General features: G+C 36.3%; 1 protein-coding gene across 3 annotated transcripts in view; it reads left to right on the forward strand.

Moving 5' to 3' along the window:
• The window catches only part of BBS9 (Bardet-Biedl syndrome 9), a 299,597-nt gene that overhangs the window by 270,276 nt on the left and 9,628 nt on the right, over positions 1-19,693 (forward strand). For 2 of the 3 annotated variants that reach the window (XM_053990515.1, XM_053990680.1), the window contains one exon: positions 14,335-17,895. The exons of the other annotated variant lie outside the window; for it this stretch is intronic. In XM_053990515.1, coding sequence (XP_053846490.1) covers positions 14,335-14,381 — 47 coding nt within the window. In that variant the 3' untranslated portion in view covers positions 14,382-17,895. Of the gene's footprint in view, positions 1-14,334; positions 17,896-19,693 lie in introns of those variants that run through there. 3 annotated transcript variants of the gene reach the window in all.

Consider the following 19,693-nt stretch of genomic DNA (forward strand, 5'->3'; position numbering starts at 1 on the left):
TTTATGGCCCTTATTTTATCTCAACATGTTCAACAATCAGCAGATTTACCATGTAAACCTCTGCTTTATCTTCTTTGTTTTTCTTTCTCACTCTTACAATTCAACATAACGAGATGCAAGTTATCCTTTTATCTTCTTCTTACTTTTAAGTTAGCAAGAAATGAATGTAGCAAAAGTTTTGTTAGCAACTTGTAAATCTTTAATGACTGTAAAAGATGATGCTATATCTACTGTTTACAGTTTTAAAGAAAATGGTCTAAGGGGTGTATTCGAGCTATCAGATCAAATATAAATAATGGTGATGGTGCAAAATTTGGCAGAGTGACTATAAGTATGTACATGATTACCTAATTATATATGACAGTATAGGTATATTTACATCATGGTAATAATGATATTCTTTTTCAGTTTTAATCTCAGTATATTATCCTTTAAGTTTTCACCAGTAATCTAAGGAATTTGAAGAAAGCTGACTTTAGAAAGCTTTCTTCTTTTCTTATAGATGTCTGTTCGTAATGTAGAAATCACACAAGTACAGCACAGTTCACTCGGAAAAGGAGCTTAGTGTTCTCAGTTTAGTCCAAGTTGGACAACACATTATTTGGCACAATCAAGTGGCCTCACTTTAAGAGAAGTATAAGACTGAATATGCACAGAGTTTTTATTATTTGAGTGAGCTGAACTGTACGCTTAGAACGATGAGAAACCCTTGTGCTGCATCCCACCTTCTTTCAATTACACTGATTTTATAAGCACTGGCTTTACAGCAAAAAAGTCTCCCAGAGAAATGCTGTTCTTTTTTATTGTGTAGAGATGAAAGGATGCATAGTTCTGCCTTTTATGTACTGTGTTTGTATAGACAAGAAAAGTTGTGTGAGTTTTTTAGAAACATTGATAAAAACATAGTGCATATTTTAAACAGAAGATGTTTTTCAGAAAACCAGTGTGAGATATTTTATATTCAACAAAAAAATAGTTTTGTTTTGTTGCCTATTGCTCTTGTGCCTTGCCTGTTGAACAAAACCTACTTTTAAATGAAAATGCCCTTTTCTTTGTCCAATCTTAATCACTCCTTGGTAAAATGTTCGCTTCTGTTGGGGTACAAGTCTTAAATTATGCATTCAGTTCTTGTGAATTCTTCTGTGAAGAAGGATGAGACTCATGCATTAAGAAAGAAGTTGTTACAGTCCATGGAAAGTGTGTCATGTGCTGAAGGACTGTGACAGAATAAACTGCCAGTAGTGAACTTCCCATTGTGGGGGTCTTCACAAAGAGTCTCAGCTACCAATTGGAAAGAACTAGCTCAAAGACAGGATTTACTCGAAGCATGACCGAAGTCCTTAGTCTGGTGAGTCTGATGCTTTGCTTGGAGGTGTTGAGCATGAGGGCCTGAATTTTCAGACTCTGATTGCAATAAAAGTATGCGATTATTAAATGAGGGCCTTGCAGTTGACTCATGGATTGAAGAGGAGCTATTGAATCTCATTTCAAGAGGGAAATGAAAGAGACTGTGTTCTGTATACAGTTCTGTCTTGGACCTGAAGTTGAAATGCACAGGGCATTTTAGATGGCTTGAGCTGAGGTTAAATAAATAAACTGTGAAGTTAAGTGCAGTTATCAACTACTCAGTCAAACAAAAAATAAGGCAACCTTTTTCATATACTCTTGGCGTTCTTGGAGGTGCCAGAGGAGGAACTTCAGTATTAAGGGTGTTGAAAATAGCTAGTAAAGCGGAAGCCAATGCTAATAAACAGTTTTGGAAGTACTATGAGTGGTTTAAGCATAGTCTGGATTATTGTTATTACTGTGTTAAATCACAGCAATCAAATGGCCAAGCATCACTTTGAATGATTAAGTGGAACAGCCGTCAATGAACAGCCTTCAGGCTGCGAAGCAGACACAGGGATGGGTGTGGTCGTGGTCAGCTCTCCCAAACATTACTTTGGATGCTGTTGTAGATACAGAGCAGGGTGTTACATGATATTTTCAGGACCTGGCAGATTTTAGTTTAGTTTGGATGTTTTTTATGTACCTTGGCAGGCATGCATATCCCTGCAGCCATACAGCACTCTGCATTAACGGCTGAAGTAACACCTACTGGTGAGGCAGAGTCAATCACCAACAGACTGCTGTTGACTCATGACTTCAGTTGACTCATAATCACATTGAGCTTTGAGGGTCACTTTTGTTCCCACCCTGAAGGCCAATGCCAGTTCCTGTCATGAATTTGAGTACCCATTGATTAAGAAAGTAGATGATTGCTTTGTGGAAGCACATAAAAATGAGCCAGGGCCTTTAAGGAAGATATGGCAGGGCCTTGTATTATTTCCATCAGTCAATTAATTAAAATTATTTATTCCTGTTTATAATAGTCTACACCCAAGGTTTTAGGTAGATCGCACTAATAATAATATTACAGAAGCATAGAATTGTCTAAGTTGGAAAAGACTTTTTAGATCATCAAGTCCAACCATTGAGCTCAGTGTGTCATTGAGTCCAATAAAGAGCTCAGTGTGTCAAAATTACACAAAAACATCTCACAGAGAAAGGGATTTATTTCAAACTGTATTCAGACTTTATCTTCTTTCTCATATATTTTTGCCTCTTCTGGAAGATCCTGGAAAAACAGATGAGGCTTGAAATATGCCAGGTCTGGGTATTGTCTGATGAAGGTAGCATCACATGCCAGATAAAGGGATTTAGAGAAATCCCAGATGAGATTTAGAGAAAAAACAAAGGAAGAGGGCATTTTGATCCTGGAAATCCTGCCATTTAGAAGGTAAAAAAGTATTAGAAGCATTTCTATGGTGTCATTTAAAACAATCTTGGCTTGAAAGGGAAGCAGTGTTGCAGCATATATGAAGGTAGGTATCTCAGTATGACCCACTTTAGTTTTACAGGTATTAAGTCATTTAGCTTATCATCTTATGTATAATGGTAATAATGGTAATAAATATGAGAACAGGTCATTCTTTTTTAAATCTGTAACTTGTTAAAATGATTGGCAAATCCTTTTCCAAGCTATTGCACAGTAACTCAGGCTGGTAAAAGCTATGGAATCTTTCAGGCAAATACTATTGCTGATGGCACAGTTTGATTTCTCCTGTGTGGATGTAGAAGATATGGCTATGTTAAACCTATTCCACCATGCCTAAAGGAACCATGTCTTGAGTAGTCCTTGCTGGGTAGTCCATACAGCAAACCATTACATTTGGATTCTAATACCTGGACATATTTCAGCAGTGCTTCAATTTTATTGCTTTCTGAAAGGCATGACAGAAGGGTAGGTGCTACTTTAAAGAATTTATTTAAAAATTTGATACATGTTGTTGTTATATGTTTTGCTCTTTCCTTGTTCATCATCTATGGATTAAATTTGTTATCTTCACACTTGAATTAGTGGTTTTCAGTCATTCAGTCATGCATTTCTGCTGGCCTGTTTCATTCAGGTGATCATATCTTTGCACCTTTAGCTAAAAATACTGTGAGGATGATGTTTATTTTCTTGTTTAGTGTGATTTCACGGACTGCAGACCATGATTTCATGGATGAGAGGCTGCAAAACACTCTCACCATTCCAAGTAAAGATTAAACCAAAACTGGTCTATACCTTAACTCACAGCTCCTTTCAAAACATTTCACATGTGAGGTATATTGCCCTTCTTCCAACAATATCCCTGGTTGCGGCAACAAGACATGTAAACTGCAAATGCATTGGGAGAGAAGCAATAGCATCCAGCTTGCTGTACTGTCCTAGCAGAATGGATAATGGGCAGGCACAGTAGGAATATGTCTACATTTTGATAAATCTTCATCTCCTGTATTTGAATTTCACTTTTGCTATAACAAAATATTTCTCAGTAACATTTATCTCGCTATAATTTTGCTGAAACTATCACCTTGAGAGGCTCCAATGGAGCTTTTGGAGCTTTTGTGAACTTTGATGTAAAGCTCTCCTGCAGTGAGAGATCAGAACTGCCATGTGTAAAAGCAGAGACTCCTTTGAGAACACTTTCTTAAGAAACAGATGCTTTTCTGTCTCGAAAGTTTAAAAGAAAATTGTATTGAGTTAAATGTAATACAGGACTTAGGCATTTCCTTGGGTGATGTCACCAGATTCTTCTTAGACTTATAACCTCCCACAAAAAACCCATATCAACATTACTTGCGAGTCATGGGCACAGTAAAGTGTAAAAGATTTTTTTTTAAAAAAAATTATTACTAAATGGATGCTGTTATCAGGGAAACCAGAATTTCTTACTTTAAGAAAGATCATTGTTTTCATTAATTAATAATATTTAATTGGTAATGTTATACTACTCATCAGAATAAAAAGAGAAAATTGGTTGGAAGGTTAAAAGACTGTATAATATGAAAATTAGGCTTGACTGCAAGCATTTACATGTGTGAGAATTCCTACAGGACTCCTTAAGTTCAGTTGAATTACTTATGCATAAACCACAGTAAGTGTTTACAGTACCTGACCTTAAATCAAGGATTTTTATTTTTTTTTAACTATCAGTGGTATACCCTTTAGCTATGTTAGGATTCGGCATTTTGTTTTAAAATCTGCCAAGACACTGATGCTGTTTAAACTTCCTCCAGAGCTGGAAAGAACTGAACTGATTGATAAATTGAAACATTGCACAACAAAAGGTCTCCTTCTCCTTGTACTGCAGTGTATTTTCTGGGATTTATCTTAATAGATCTTTCAGAATTGTTTTTTCATTTAGGATGTTTGTCTTTGCTTTCTTAGCTTTATTCAGACACTTACCCTGTTAATCAATATTCAAAGTTATATAACCGCCAGAATGAAATCTTGCTTTTAATTTGTATCCAGTTCTGTGAAAAGCCTGTGATCAAGGAGTTGTGTTGCATTGCAAATTCATATCATTTACATGACATGAATTTATTTTGAGCAGTGTCTTTGCAGAAAACACTAATTTCAACATAACCTGCATTTGTTGTGGGAATCCCATAGCAGTGACATTTCCTGAAAATTTGTAATACTGAACTGGCTGTCTATAAAAGTTGAGCATGTTTTCCCTAAAGTCACAAAAAAATATGAAAGCTATATTGGTTTCCTGCAGTCTGACTGTACTTAGTTTTTATTGCTTCCTGAGCCCATGAGAAAATCCATAATGCATTTAAAACTGTTACTTTCAGCATTCCAAGCCTTAGATGTTGGCTTCTACTCTCTTTCTGGAGGTGATGAAAAGCTCAGTCCCAAGAAGTGCCGCCCTTCTTCTGGTTCTGCTGGTTGGTGTGAGGTTGGGGGCACAGAAATTTCTAGTTGTTGTTCAACTTTAGGCTATAAGGATCCTTAATTGGATCACCAAATCTGAGTAGCTTTACAGCTTTTGTTGTGAGTACTGAAATTACCATTATAGTTACTATGGCCAAGATATGCTTGGAAATATTCAAGGGTGTAGCAAGAGGTAACTCACTTCCATTTGTATGAGACAAGACTGTTAGCAGTGGGGAAGTAATGGATATAAGGAAGTCTTTAGTATGTTGATATCTTAAGATAGTTTAGAATACATATCACATAAAATACAAAGTGCTTTTATACAGGAGTTGGACTTGATGGACTTGTTCCTTGTGGGTCCCTTCCAACTTCAGCTATTCTATGACTCTACGATACACTGCCACTCCATACCACAAAAATCATCCCTTGCATTTGCAGATATAAGATTTTGTGAAAAGGGGCAATGTCACCAAAAAAACCCCAAGACAACAAGAAAAAGCAGATTAAGAATGTTGCTGAGCAATAGACAGGAGTTAAGTGTCCATTTATGAGACATTTAATCTGTTACTTTAGTACAGGCTCTTTTTATTTTGTTCTTTTGCTTTTAAGCCAACACTGAGACTTATCAAAAGATTGCATTGGGGAAAACCTCCTGTGAGCATTTTTCTCATATACTGTAGCTTAAAAAGAATGTGTGAAATTCAAGATTGGAAAGTATTATACAAAAGTAGTTTTTCCTTTTTTTTTTTTCTTAACACATTTTTCTTCAAACCTACTTCTCTACCAAAGTCTTTTTTCCCACAAGACTCCAAAGGAAAAATGACATCAAATGGTAAAATCCTGTTGTATGTTATTTCCAGAAAAATCCATGGAAATCTTGAATATGATTTTATCATTTGCACTGTAATGTTCCATTTTAACAAGGAGCAACATACTGAAGAGTATTCAGTTGCTGAATACTTGATGGTAAGCAAAAGCTGATGTTTCTGTGAATATTACACAGCGCTTAGGAATTTGTAGCACCTCAGATCTTTTGTACGATAATAGAAGTTAGAAATGGAAAACTCTTGTTATATCAGCTTGACCATCTCCCTGACCACTAGATTTTTGTCTTCATTGTGGTACTAATTTGCAAATTTCATAAGCCATGTGGCTTCCACTACTTCCCCAGGGAAAATACATGGCATTAAAGCAGCCTTGAATATCCCTTTCCTTGACTTCATCTTCTTGATCCTTTTTCATATCTGTTTTATTGAACAATTCCTAATGTTGCTTTGCCTTTAGCTATTTTGTTTTTCTCCCTCTCTTCTGTTTTCTACAAAATCACACAATTATTTATGCTGGGCTTTTTGGATTTCTTCTCTTGTTATATCCTTTTGGTACTGAGGAGCCATGGGCTATAACGGACACGCTGGAAATCTCTACTGGAGAAACTGGTGTTTATGTTCAAAGGTACTGAGTTGTTTTGTGGCCCTACAAGTTAAACTCATTCAAGAAGCACAGAACAGGCCCTAAATCTAAGTTTGTATCAGAGTCTTTATTCATGAAAAGATGTGGTTTTTTTCCTCCTATAAACTTAGTAGACCTTTTATTCTATATTTTACTGAAGATGGTGTTGGCTAAAGCTGCCTCTAATTGTATGGATGTATCATAGATAAGTTTGTTGAAAGCTTCATTCTAACAATGGTATCATGCATATTAAGAGACTAACTGCACTATTTTGACTTAAGTTACAGGTACACACTGACAAGAGTAGAAGTCTGTGAATAACTGGTTGGTTTGGGGTTTTTCTAAGTTTCTGACTTGAAGAAAAAAAGATTGGAAAATTTGGTTTTTTGGGACAAGCTCCAATGATTTATTCAGGTTTCTTTTTTTCCTCCTCAAATGAAGCATTTCATTTAGACTTCATATCGACTAACTTATTTTAAATATAGATATATTTTCAAGGAAGTTTATTTGTAATGCTTCAGTGTGAAATGAAGATTAAAAGGATTTTTAAAATTTAAAAAATGTTGCAGTTACTTAATTTTTAGCCAAATGGTTCTGATAAATTCAGCAGAAATTTGACCTGTGCTTTATTTGACCTGTATTTACAGATTTCAAATTAAAATAATCTCAGCTGAAAAGTTTGCTAAGTATTAGCTCAAGTGACATTATGTAGAGGAGGAATTCTTGGAGAGGGAGGTTGTCTTCAAGACATCAATTATGAGCTGCAGCCAAACTGTAGAAGTTGAAATTGACTGTAATATATATATATATATATATATATATGCACATATATACATATATATATGTGTGTGTATCTGTATATATATATGTATATATGTATATGGTATCTGTGAAGGCTCTTAGATCTTCCTGCAGGCAGACACTGGCTGGTTGTCTCCAGGAGCAGGATTCACTGCTATTCATATGAAAATAGTGGAAAATCTTGCCCTAAAGCTAACCTACCCCTGGAGTTTTGCCTATCTGTCATGGTGATGGAAGATAAAGGATTTGTTAATAGTCAGCTGACTGGTCATCTGTCTGGGAAGTCAACACAACAGCACAACGAATCAGGCAGGCAAAAGACTGATTGCTATGGCATTGCTTCTCCCCAGGAAAAAGCCAAGAGCTATGTCCACACAAAAAAGACCCTGATTTTAATATATTATAGTCTGTTTAATCTCAAGGTACATAGTCCAAGTGTTTGTTTTTTTTTTTTTTTTTCTGAAAGCAAATTCTTAAAGACCCAACATTTCTGAAAAGCTTAATAGGATTCTGGGTTGCAGTGAATGGGAAGATATAGGCATGATGAAGAATAAATTGAAGAAACAGTGTTTCCATGGCCATAATTACTTAATTATTTGTATTGTGCATATTTGGCTTAGAAGCCACTGAATTAATTTACCACCCTGACAAGGACAGAGAGCTAATGAGAAAGAAGGGAGGTTTGGCTACTGAAAAGCAAACTCATTTGCAGGATTTACTTCCTGGCAAGAAATATCAGTTCCAGCTGAAATGTGTCATTTGTGACTTCTTGAGATCATCTCTAAGAGAAAACAATCAATTTTCAAAACCTTTGCAAGCTTTCTGGGAAAAATGTCCAGCAATTGGTAGGTGATTGTGAGATGTCAGCTATTTGGAGAAAATTAGTATTTTTCATCCAAAATTCTGGCTTAATTGAAATTATGCTTCCTATAATAATGATCATTGACATGATTTTAGGTAGGTGACTGTTTTTTAAACAGGTTGTCATACTATAGGCATACTCAGTTTGCTCTGTAATAATTTTTGGATTTTTTTTTTTGTTGTTGTTCCTGAGTGGAACTTAAAACACTTGTTATTAGAGTGCTGTTCATAGAGCTCTACATTGCTTCAAATTAACTAGCATCTCATTCATCTTGATCTCCTTTATATATATATATGTAAGCTGGATTTGGTGGTTTGATGACTCCTTAGCTCTTAGAGAATGTGTTTATTCCAACTGTGGGTATGTGGAGTGTGTGTATGTGTGTATTTATATTTATATTTACATGTGTATGTAACTGGAGTCATTAGAAGAAGTAGCTGTGCAACTTAGGAAATTTTAGTGATGCCACTGGATGTTTTTCCTGGTTTTCAAACTTTATATGAGAAGCATTTCATATGTCTTGGGCATTTTCCAAATACGAATCAGAAGAAAATCCTGAAGAAACTATACTGAGGGCTACTGAGGGCTAATGCCTAGAGGCATGAGTGCACAAAAACTTTGTAAGTTGTTTAAAACTTAATTTAAAAACCCCTATGTGGACATTTGGTAAATGTTGCCTTTGTCATTGTTACCTCCTTATTAACTCCATTGTGTTACAGGGCTACTACATGCCACTATTAAGTCAGAATGACAAAAGGAAGACTTCAGCAAGGTTTTGTGAGTTTTGTGGGAATAGACCCTCCTCTTTCCCCAAGGTCAGAGCTGCCCCTTCTACCCCTGCTATTTTGTGGCATTTAGAAACTTAGCAGTGGATTCCTTCATGTTGGTTGGATTTGTCGTGTTAGTTGCAGTTAGTGGGGGGCACATTTACAGGCATGGAAAAGGTTGTTTCACATTATCTACCCTGTGATGTATATGGTCCCTTAGGACAAAGCAAAGTTCACTGAATGAAGCTCTTTCTCTGTCGCACTAAATGAAAAACAAATTTATTTGTTTTACACAATTCTTTAATAAATGAGTCAGCCATGCTTCCCACTTATTCAGCTACCATCACTCCACTTTCTGATACAAAAATCTGAGCATTTTAAAATTATGTGTGCAGTGGTCAGTGACTCACTGGTGACTTGGGGAGGCAATGCTGGGGCCCCTCTCAGCCTATTAGCCCATTAAAAGTAATACAGAATACCAACGAAGTCCAGTTTCTCCCATTAAAACAGTACAGGAAAATTTGTAGCCTGTTGATTTTACAGTAATCCATTTGCACTCCTACTAAACTGTGTCTGATAAGCAAGACTGGTGCTTTTCTCAACTTTTTGAAAAGCCCTTTGGATTGTGTTTACAGAATGAAGGTTAAATACTAAGAAACAGGAAGTGGTATATATTTCCTCAAGTAGTTTTTAATGAAAAGAAAATTATTAGTAATGAATAGATGGGCCTTCTTGAAAGAAGAATTATGATTTTCAGAAATATGACTTAAAGGTGCTGGGAAAAATCTGTCATCTTTTGTTAACAAAAAAGCAAAAAGCTATTAACTTTGGTCATTTGGAACATTTAGTTTTGGATCCAAAATTTTATGAAAAACAGTTACTTTAAAGCTGTAGTTTGTTCTAAAGCTGTCTTATGTCAGGTCTAGAAATAGCAATACTGACCATTTGGCCATGAGATGGGGTGGGTTTTTTCCTCTTTTAGGTGGGAATAGCTGAAGAACAGGGTGCCTCCCTTTTCTAACTTAATCTGAACTCAAAATAACTTTTGTCTTGTTATAACAGCTCTTTTCTGAGTCACTGTATGAAAAAGAGACTGGAAGTATTGGATATTGTAGATCAAGCACTTCAAAGCCAACTTTGACTTAGTTTTATGCATGCTTTAGAGTGGACTAATGTACAATAGTATCCAGAAAACTCAGCCAGTAATTCATAAGGGTCCAAAATGTTCTCCTCAGCATGAATCATAGCAGCATAAATGATAGGATTGGAGAAGATCCTTTAGGTCATCCAATTCAAAACCTGTGTGTCTTCCTTTTCACTATCCCCACTAGGATTTCATCTGCCCTATCTCTGCAAACTTCCCATATCCCTGACTCAGCCACCTCCCAGAGTAGTTTCTTCCATTGCCTAATTATTTAACCTGAACATCTTTAAACATCCAGCATCATGCTGAGTGTGAACAATTTATGACTACAGAAAATGATTCTTTCTCCTCCCTTCTGCCATCATGCTCAAATATCATCTCTCCCTTTAAATGTGTCATTGGGGTTTTGGGTTTTTTTCTTCTAACTGCATGAATAATAATCCCAGGAAAGTTGGGGGTTTTCTGCTGTCTTTGGTGCTTCTGTCACTGTAACTGATTTTCTTTGAACTTTTGGTTTTCAAGCCTCAGAAGTACATTTTGATCTACAAATGAACTTTCTGTGACTCAATGATATGTGTGTATTAAGTCATGCTTTTGAAGAGGTGAATAACATGATTGAAGTATTCTGTGTCTTTGTTTATAGAAGCTGCTTTCTTGAGGGTGCTAATTGACAAATACATGGCATTTGAGGGATTTAAGTGACTTTCTTAAATTGGTGTCAGATATCCTCAATCTCATGTTACTAATCAGGATATTAATATAATCATGTATTCTAGCTCTGTTTTGAAAACTGAACTCCAAAAGCTCTTGGAGGTGCTTGGAGTTGCCTACTGCTGAGTTAAAACTTGTCATGATCATTTCTAAAAGCAGCTTCCCAGTTTGTAGCTGTGTTAATAAACAGAAACATAAACCTTTCAATATATCTTTCTCTAAGTGTATGTGCTCAGACCAGTGTTATTATGATAAGATTTTTGGGTGCTCTATAAAACAAAACAGAGAGAACTTCATAATAGGGGATATGAAGATGAAAGGAAGCTTTTTATTCCTGATGAAATGAGGTAAAGAAGCCTTAACCTTCAGAATTTATATTTATACCCTGTATTTTTTAGGATCTGCCTAAGCTTGTTGGAATATGCTAATGAGAAACCTCTCTGATGTTAATTATCTCATCTGCTATAATGTAGAATGTGCCAGTTAGATGAATGTGACATTTATGTTGTTCTCCTAGATGACTAATAAAATTTGCATGTCAGAAAAAATACAGTGTAGAGGTGGGAAGGCTGGTTATTGCAAGCCATATTTTCCTGATTCTGCATTGCCTCCCATTTTGGAGTTGCACAATAAAAATAGCTGCAGTCTGTGCCTCACCTGTCAGCCCACCTCTCCCACAGTTTACTCATGTAGTAGTTCTTTGATCCATGCAGAAGTATTCCAGCTTCCCTATAGCTGGATCCTACAGAGCTGTTGTGCAAATTTGTGTGAAACCAGGGTAAATCCTGCTCTGTGACTTCAGTTCTGCCAGCCAGTAATTACAGTAAATGTGTTAGATTTAGTGGATCCACGGCTTTTAGTGAAAGTAACCATTCATGGTTCACTTTGGCACGGCAATTTGTAGAAATAGACACAAGGGTTATTTGTAAGAAGTTAATTTCAGGGAAATAACAGATTTTGAAGGCAGTGTCTTGGACACTGGGCACTGGTTTTGGCTCAAAGAATTTTTTTTTGGTAAGTTTATAATTACAGTTTAATTTTTAATAGGCCATGTTTTCAGCCTAACAAAGGAAAAAATGCATTATGATATAGTCTTCTCATTGCGACGTTTTTTTACTCCCAGATATTTTTTTAAACCTCCCTTCTTTAATTTCTGTTTTGTTATGCTTCTTAGAGGTCCAGTAGCCAGCCAGTCCTCAAATGTCAAGTGGCTGAGGGCACTCAGCAGTGCAGTGGCAGTGTCATGGCTTAAATGTGCAACACCAATGAACAGTTGGTAAACTCGGTCTCTGGTAAACCTGCAACCATTCATTTTGGGTACAGAGAGCTGACCATAGTCATAACTCTTTTTTTCTGTTTCTTATTCAGATTATGTGTGTATCCAGCTTTTATAGGAGTGTGCAGCAGCAAGTTTCACAATTCTGGTACTATTTCCCTTGGTGATGGTGGGAAATCAAGATTCTCAGGTGCTTTTTTTAGGCAGAGCTCTAAACAGCTCAACAAAGCTGTGTAGTCAGGAACAGTGTTAACTGTAGCTTTGCAGTGGTTTCTACACTGCATTGAGCTATGGTGGGTGTTTCACTGCCAGGGCATAACTTAAACACAGATACTTGCTGAGGAAAGCCCTGCAGAAGTAGCACAGTGGAAAAAGTTAAAGTTTGTTGTTTCCGTGGTGCATTTCAAGGGCTATCCCCTCTATCTTCTCTTATATTTGTTAATTTCTTAGTCCTAGAGCAATATTTCTTTCTTCTCCCTAGCTTTTGTAGCTCATCTTGGTTTCCTATAATCTACAAGTTTCCCTTTCATGCTACCTACCTCCTTCCCCATGATCATTGATGAAACAAGATTGGACCTGCTGCTGGTCCCTTTGGCATCCCAGCATGTGCTACGTGGCGAGAGCTTTGAACAAAGGAACGGCCATTCGAGGGCTGACCTTTGGAGCCCCAACTCAGCCTTTAACATGATACTTTTAATTGTACTTAAAAAAAAAGTACCTATGTCAGTAAGGGGAACTTCTTAGACCCTCAGGGCTTTGGGCTTCCAGCTGTTGCTGAAATTTTACTGCTTCACTCTTTTTATCTCAAGGCTCGAGATAACATTTGTTCAGTTTAGTACCATTACCCTTGAAAACCACTGTAAATTCTAAAATCCCCAAGTACCAAAAACATTGTAAGTGTAAAATAAAAGCTGGAAAATAAATCTAAATGGTTTTGACCATGTGAAATTGCACAGATCTAAATGAAAGCATATGGATTCAAGTTTATGTAGTTTATTGGGGCTAAATTCTGTGTGAACATGATTGTGAATGCAATTAGCTTGATGGGAGACTGGTTGCTTTGGTTTAGAACACTGGATGCTCAAATTTTATTTTGCTGACCTGCTGGATCATTTCATTGTATGTTGGGGGATTTTAGCCTTCTTCAGAGAAGAAGGAAAAAAAGCATAGCAAAACAAACCTCATAAAATCTGTGTGTTATTTTATTATTTCTCATATATAATTTGGAGATGGTGCCAATTTATTTTGGATTGCTTAAATTAATTATTTAAATAATTTTCAATCTAAACTAAGAGTGCACATGTAAGAAACTTCTGGGTGAAATAACTACTTTTAATTTTAGTCATTCAAGTATGTGTGTGTAAAAATTTGTGTGATCAGCCACTCTTTTCTTTCTCCCTAGATATTTGAAGCAACTTTTTATGAGTTTCTACCCCCTTTTCAAATTTTGTCAGGCTCATTATTGCTAAGACTATTATCCTATCCAAGATTGATTAATCTCTTGAACTAATATTTGAAAATGGAAAACTCATTCTGTTGGCTTATAGCAGAAGTTACATTCAATATAAGAGTATGGCTATTTTCCTCTTGCCCAAGCTGACAGTTTTTTATATATTTATATATATGTATGTATGTATGTATGTATATCCTTGTTAATGAGTGTATGCAATCAATTTTCTATTGTTCTGCAACTTGCATTGTCATTTTTTTCCCAGAAAAAGGGACAGAATAAATGCAAGTAGATTGGAGTACCTGTGTCTCAGATCATATGCCCAGTTGTTCTCTGGCATTTTTTTCAGGTGCAAAAGCAGTGCATGATTTTGTAGTTTGAACTGATATCGTCCATGATACGTATAGAAAAGCTAATGTGAAATTGCCTTTAATGCATTATTTTTTTATTTTCTGAACTTGTAAGAGCTTGAATTTGCAAGTTAAGCATTTTTATCCTAAGTGTTTTGCATGTAATAGTTTCCTCCAGCTATAACCAAGGCTTTCACAAACTGATAGAAGCAACAGTATAGTGCATGTAGTTGCCAACTGCACTAAATTTTTAAGCATCTCCCTTTTGCTTTACAGGTCTGTCTGAGGATGCAGCAGAGGAAACAAAAAGCCATGAACTCTAATGACAACCCTCAGGAGAAATTTCTTTCTGATGCTAGAGGCATTTATAATGCAGCAGTACCAATCCATTTTACTCCATAGTGATTGCAACTTCCAGAAGGAGAGGACTGTGCTAATTTATATTAAAAAAAGTTCTACTCTAATAATTTGGTTGGGTCTCCCTGCCAACTGCTATCATCCTTTCTGTGAGCAAAGTTTAAGCACTTAGCCAACTGTGGTAGGGTGTTGTGTTGTGTTTTGTGATATATCACCCCTTTCTAAGGATTCAGTTGATTGATCAAAGACTGTTTATACATAGTTAAAAGCAAACTTTGTTTCACGATGTGTTTTGTCTTTTTAAAGATATTCTGAACTGCACCTCCCTTTGAGATTATATTAACATTTGTTATATTACAGTTTTGACAAAAGATAATTATCTCGTTTCCTCCTGTACTAACATTCATGATTCCAGACGGCTGAATTCACCACCAGGAGAAAAACTAGTAATCCATCAACTCTTTTTCCCCCTCTCTCACTGCTTATATAGACTCCTGCTCTCTAGAGATATAGTGTAAAATATGGTTACTGGACATAAAGGGCAAACCCTTTTGCCATTAACTATGCCACTATGAATGGGAGTTAAGTTTACACTGTAAGTACCTTGAGCACAGCAACACATGGATTTTTTTATGGTTACCTGTGATTTCTGCTTTTCTTGTCAATCAGTCTGCTCTAGTTATAGGTAAGATTTTCGAAAGTAGCTACTAATTTTTGAGTGCCTTAATTTTTATTAATCCAGTTGGAGGGTGCTTTGAGTGTTGTGTATTTAAAAAGTGCTGAGTATTCACCTTCCAGAGGTCAGGCCCATGCAAGGTGCCTGAAATACAACACCCAACAACTGAGGCAAACTTGGCCTGGAGTTTGGAAGAGTCAGGCTCGGATCTGGATTTCTGAGAGTCAGTTGAGATATTACTAAAATACACTTGGAACTGAAAATAACTGAGACCTGGATCAAGTGTATAAACAGGCATTTGAACAACTGTTGCTAGTTCATACCAAAATATAAGTTGCAGTCTCTTGGATGGCAGATAAAGAATGCACTGATAGCTGCAGTTTAGTTTGTGGTAGATGCAAGTGCATGAGCCATCTCTACATCCCACACTCCTGTTGGTTTCCTCAAGAGGGGTTCACCAGCTTCTGTTCCAGCTCCTGTTCACACTCCCTCCGACTCTTGAGCTGTTTCAAAAAAGGTTGTAACAGTTGCTGTGGTCAGTGCTGGCTTGATCTATGGATAATAAGGAGACATTATTTTTCAGAATGTCTTAAGCCATCAACCTTCATCATCTCCATGTCTACTTTCAATTTCTTTACATCCACCCACCCCTAAAACAAACAGCTCTTGTGCATCTGCTGCTTAACCCTCTGGCCCTATTCTGGCTCAGTACGTGATATAACTGTTTCAAGAAGCCTTTTTCAACATGTTAGCTATTAAAAATAGTTCAGTAGCCAAGGAACTGGGTAAGGCCTCTGATACCTCTAGGGCTGAAGTGAGCTGTAACTCCCAACAAAAATGACTCTGTCCCCCAGGAGACCTCAGATTTATCTGCAAGTTGTGGGGCCAGAAATCTTGCTTCTTTCCCAGGAAGGAAAAATCCTACCCCCTGCTTGTTATGGAGTGATTCTGCTTTCTGAGTTTTCTTCACTCTGATCCCTCCCCTGTGGTTTTTTGTCAGGAGGGTGGTATCCAACCCATTGTCAAGGTACCCTGCTGCGCTGTGAAAATTACACAATAAAATAATCTCCTGTAGTCTCTGTACACACCTCAGTGACCAAAAAAAGTCCATGGAGAACTAATCAATTACTGTAGCTATTAGGCTTAAAGGTTAACTATAGATCTCAAATCTTCTTTTGTCCTCTTGTCAGCGGCTACTAGGGAATCTAGAAAAATCAAGCATAATTACTACAGAAAGCCCATACCATAATGGTGTAGAATCCTGGACGAAAGAATCCTAAATTATAGGCATATATATAGCTGGTAAGTACACTGCTATGAGATTTCTGTGAAATATATTACTCTGTCATGATTCCCATTATTGAATGTGATCCCAGTGCTCAGAGCTGCCTGGCTTCATTGGGACTTTAGGGTAAATGACAAGTAGGTACTCAGGTCAATTATATCATCCACTCCTATTTAAGTTATTTTCTGTCATTTTAAGATGTAATGCTCAGAAGCACTCTTATTTGCCTTTTCTGCTCCATGTTTTGCAAAATAAGGTCTCATGAGGATAGTTTTACAAAAAGGAGAAAATAGACTGGTAATAAATGGGAGGGGGGAAAGGAAGAAAAAGGTGGAACTGTCTATAGCAGTAAAGTATGACCTCTTTGTATATTGTGCTAAATTGCAGTATTTGATAGTATCATCAAGATTTAAATGTTGCATTGAATAAAAATTACTTACTTTCCCCCAATGCCAAATAGCCCATCTAATTCAGAGGAAGGAAGTAATTGAAATGTAGTCATTTATGCAGCAGCTAAAAGGAAATATTGTAAAGTAATTCTTAGCAGTTCTCAAACGTATGTTGAATTTTTAAGAAAATTCTTTTTGGCTGGGAAAAAATCAGGCCAATTGCAGGAAGTTTGGAAGCTAGAGAGGTGTAAGGATTGTAAGGAAACATTGCTAGCTTGGGGGGGACCATATGTTTGCTTCTCATCAGCAATGCTTCTGAGACTGAGAGAGGCACTGGTGGCCAGTCAAATTGTTTTGAACAAGATTTTATGGTAATGCCTGGTCAGCTCTTCTGGACAGCTTCAACATGAAGCCTGTCTGCGTGTTTAGCTATTTGAATAGGATTTTATATGGTTAAGTGACTCAAAGACTAAAATTAATTTTAAATTACAATTTTATTGAAACAAATCTCAAAGGAATTTTGTGACATTTTGAAAATAATGCTGTGATTCATGGCATCTTTATTATCTAGAACTTAGAAATACATTTTCTAAAATAAGTCCTAACATAAAGCATATATTTTTCTGTTTAACAGGTATGTACTTCTAAAGTTTATTTTCTTGGTAGAAGTTTATTTTCAGAATGTTATTGTCCAATGGCTTTTATTTTGTTTTTCTGCCATTGCATTTTAGAAAAACAGATTAAAACAATTACTACTCTGATGACCAAAATCTGGAGGTCTGGACGCTGCTCATCTTTTGGGCTTTGTACACAATGCTGAGTTCAAACTAAGACTGTGCTTTCCAGCCCCAGATTAATTCTTCTGTCCAACTATTATTCAACTGTGACACAGAAAAACAATATTTTTCTCTACTTTCAAGGGGTTGGGCTTTGCTTTTTAATGTCTTGTTATTTTCTCTTCTTCAGCATTTACTGTACAGAGAGAATTAGAGATAAATTTCAATATTCTTGTATTGCTTATAAAGAGTAATTTACTGCCATAAACTGAAATTTGTTGAACAGAGATTGTATTTCTATGTACAGTTCTTCCAGCATTGGAAAAAAAAATAAAAATTACAGGCTATGCATCATATTGAATAAGTATCTTTCCTTCTTATCAGAATCTTCTGCTTATAAATAATCCAGAAAAAAAAAAAAAACAAAGCAAAAAAAAAAAAAAAAAAAAAAAGAAAAAAAAAAAACCAACAAAAACCTGGTGCAAAAGTACTGTAAAATATATGACATACTCCTGAAACCAAGCTTCTGTATCACTTCTTTATTTGAAATTAACCTTGAGTTTCCCACATCTTTGTTTGCTGTCACCCCTTCCTATCTTGTTGCTTTCTTCATTTACTCCTTTATAGCATGGTGTTGCTCTTGTATTTATGTGGTATCTTCATGTGCTGTTTGCAGGTGACTTAGCTCCTTTGCAGCTCAAAGGTAAAGTTTGCACAGCATTATGCTGCTTCATGACCCTTGATGTTGTTGAGGGCACATGCTCACAGGGGCAGGCTTATAATTAACAAAATTCACCCAAGTTGGAAGAGGTTATGAATGTGTTGTTTCAATGAGAATTTATCCTAATACTCTAGTAGACCAAGTTCAACATGTGTTTGTTTTTTATGTAAACAGTGAAAAAATTTGTTTGTTTTAGACTCTTGAACTTCCTCTCTATTTTTTTGTCCTCTGTCTTGTAAATTCTTGTAATAGTCAATCGTATCAGGGATGATTGTTTCTATCCTCCTTTGCAAGCTGGTTGGTTGCTGCATAGAAGCTGCTAACCTGTGGGAATGTGCTTTTTCCAGGAGACCAGCAGATCACAGTAGAGATACTTTGCACTTCTGTTTGCATTAAGTGTATGGCTAGTGCTGTAGTTAATGATGGGATGGAAGCATAATTGAATTGACCTGGTCTTCTCTGACGATATGTCCTGACTGCTCTGTCTTTACATCTGCCATATCAAGGTGTACAAACAAATGCAACATGAACATAATTTTTTTTAAACACTGTGGTATTTTCCAAGAGTTTAATGTTGTTTTATAACCAGAAAATGGAGTAAAATACCAATTTATTTTCATGTGCAGTTATTGTAGGTTGATGGTTTTTTTTACATGTGTTTGGGTTTAGTATGTCTGTAAGAGGCATTCATGCTTGCGGATGAACTTGCTGTATTGAAGATTTCAGTATCTATTCTTGTGCTTTAAATGAAAGGATTCTTACATATCAGGTAAAAAATCGTGGAAATAAGCAGAAGCCCTGGAAGAGATCCCCACCCTCAGGCTACACCATATAAATGGGTATTAACTCTGATGGGAGTGTTTTCCATTTGATATAGCATCAACATATTGTATTGTTCATTTGTTTGCTAGCACCACTGTAAAACCACACTGTCATCATAAAAACTGTTCCTTTAAGAAATTATTTTCTGCAAAACCAGTTAATGCTCTAGAACAAAGTGATAACAGTGTTTGATAAGATATTTTCATTTGTCATTAAAAGCAGAGTAGAGACTTGGAGTGCTTCCTAAGTGGGAATGATCAGTGCCAATCATAGCTCACCCTCCACCACATCTTCAGCAGACTGACAGTATATTCAAATGCAGAAACAAGATAAAAGCTGTTCCAATTGTGTAAGCTGCTCCCTGGCCTGAAATCTTGAAGGGAGGTCAGTCATCCTGAATCATTACTGTAACCTGATTAGAAGCCCAAATATACTTTTGATAAATTTAAGTGAGTATTTTGCTATTGATTTTGACAGGAGAGCATCCATAGTCTCCTGCTGGGGGCTGCATGTCAAAATAAGATGACACATTGGCACCACTGAACTCCTAGCTAGATGATGTAATAAATTATAAGGGTCTTTCCAAAAGGTACTATTCCTGAAATACAA

This window comes from Vidua macroura, chromosome 1 (genome assembly GCF_024509145.1).
Source record: "Vidua macroura isolate BioBank_ID:100142 chromosome 1, ASM2450914v1, whole genome shotgun sequence".
Taxonomy (NCBI): domain Eukaryota; kingdom Metazoa; phylum Chordata; class Aves; order Passeriformes; family Viduidae; genus Vidua; species Vidua macroura.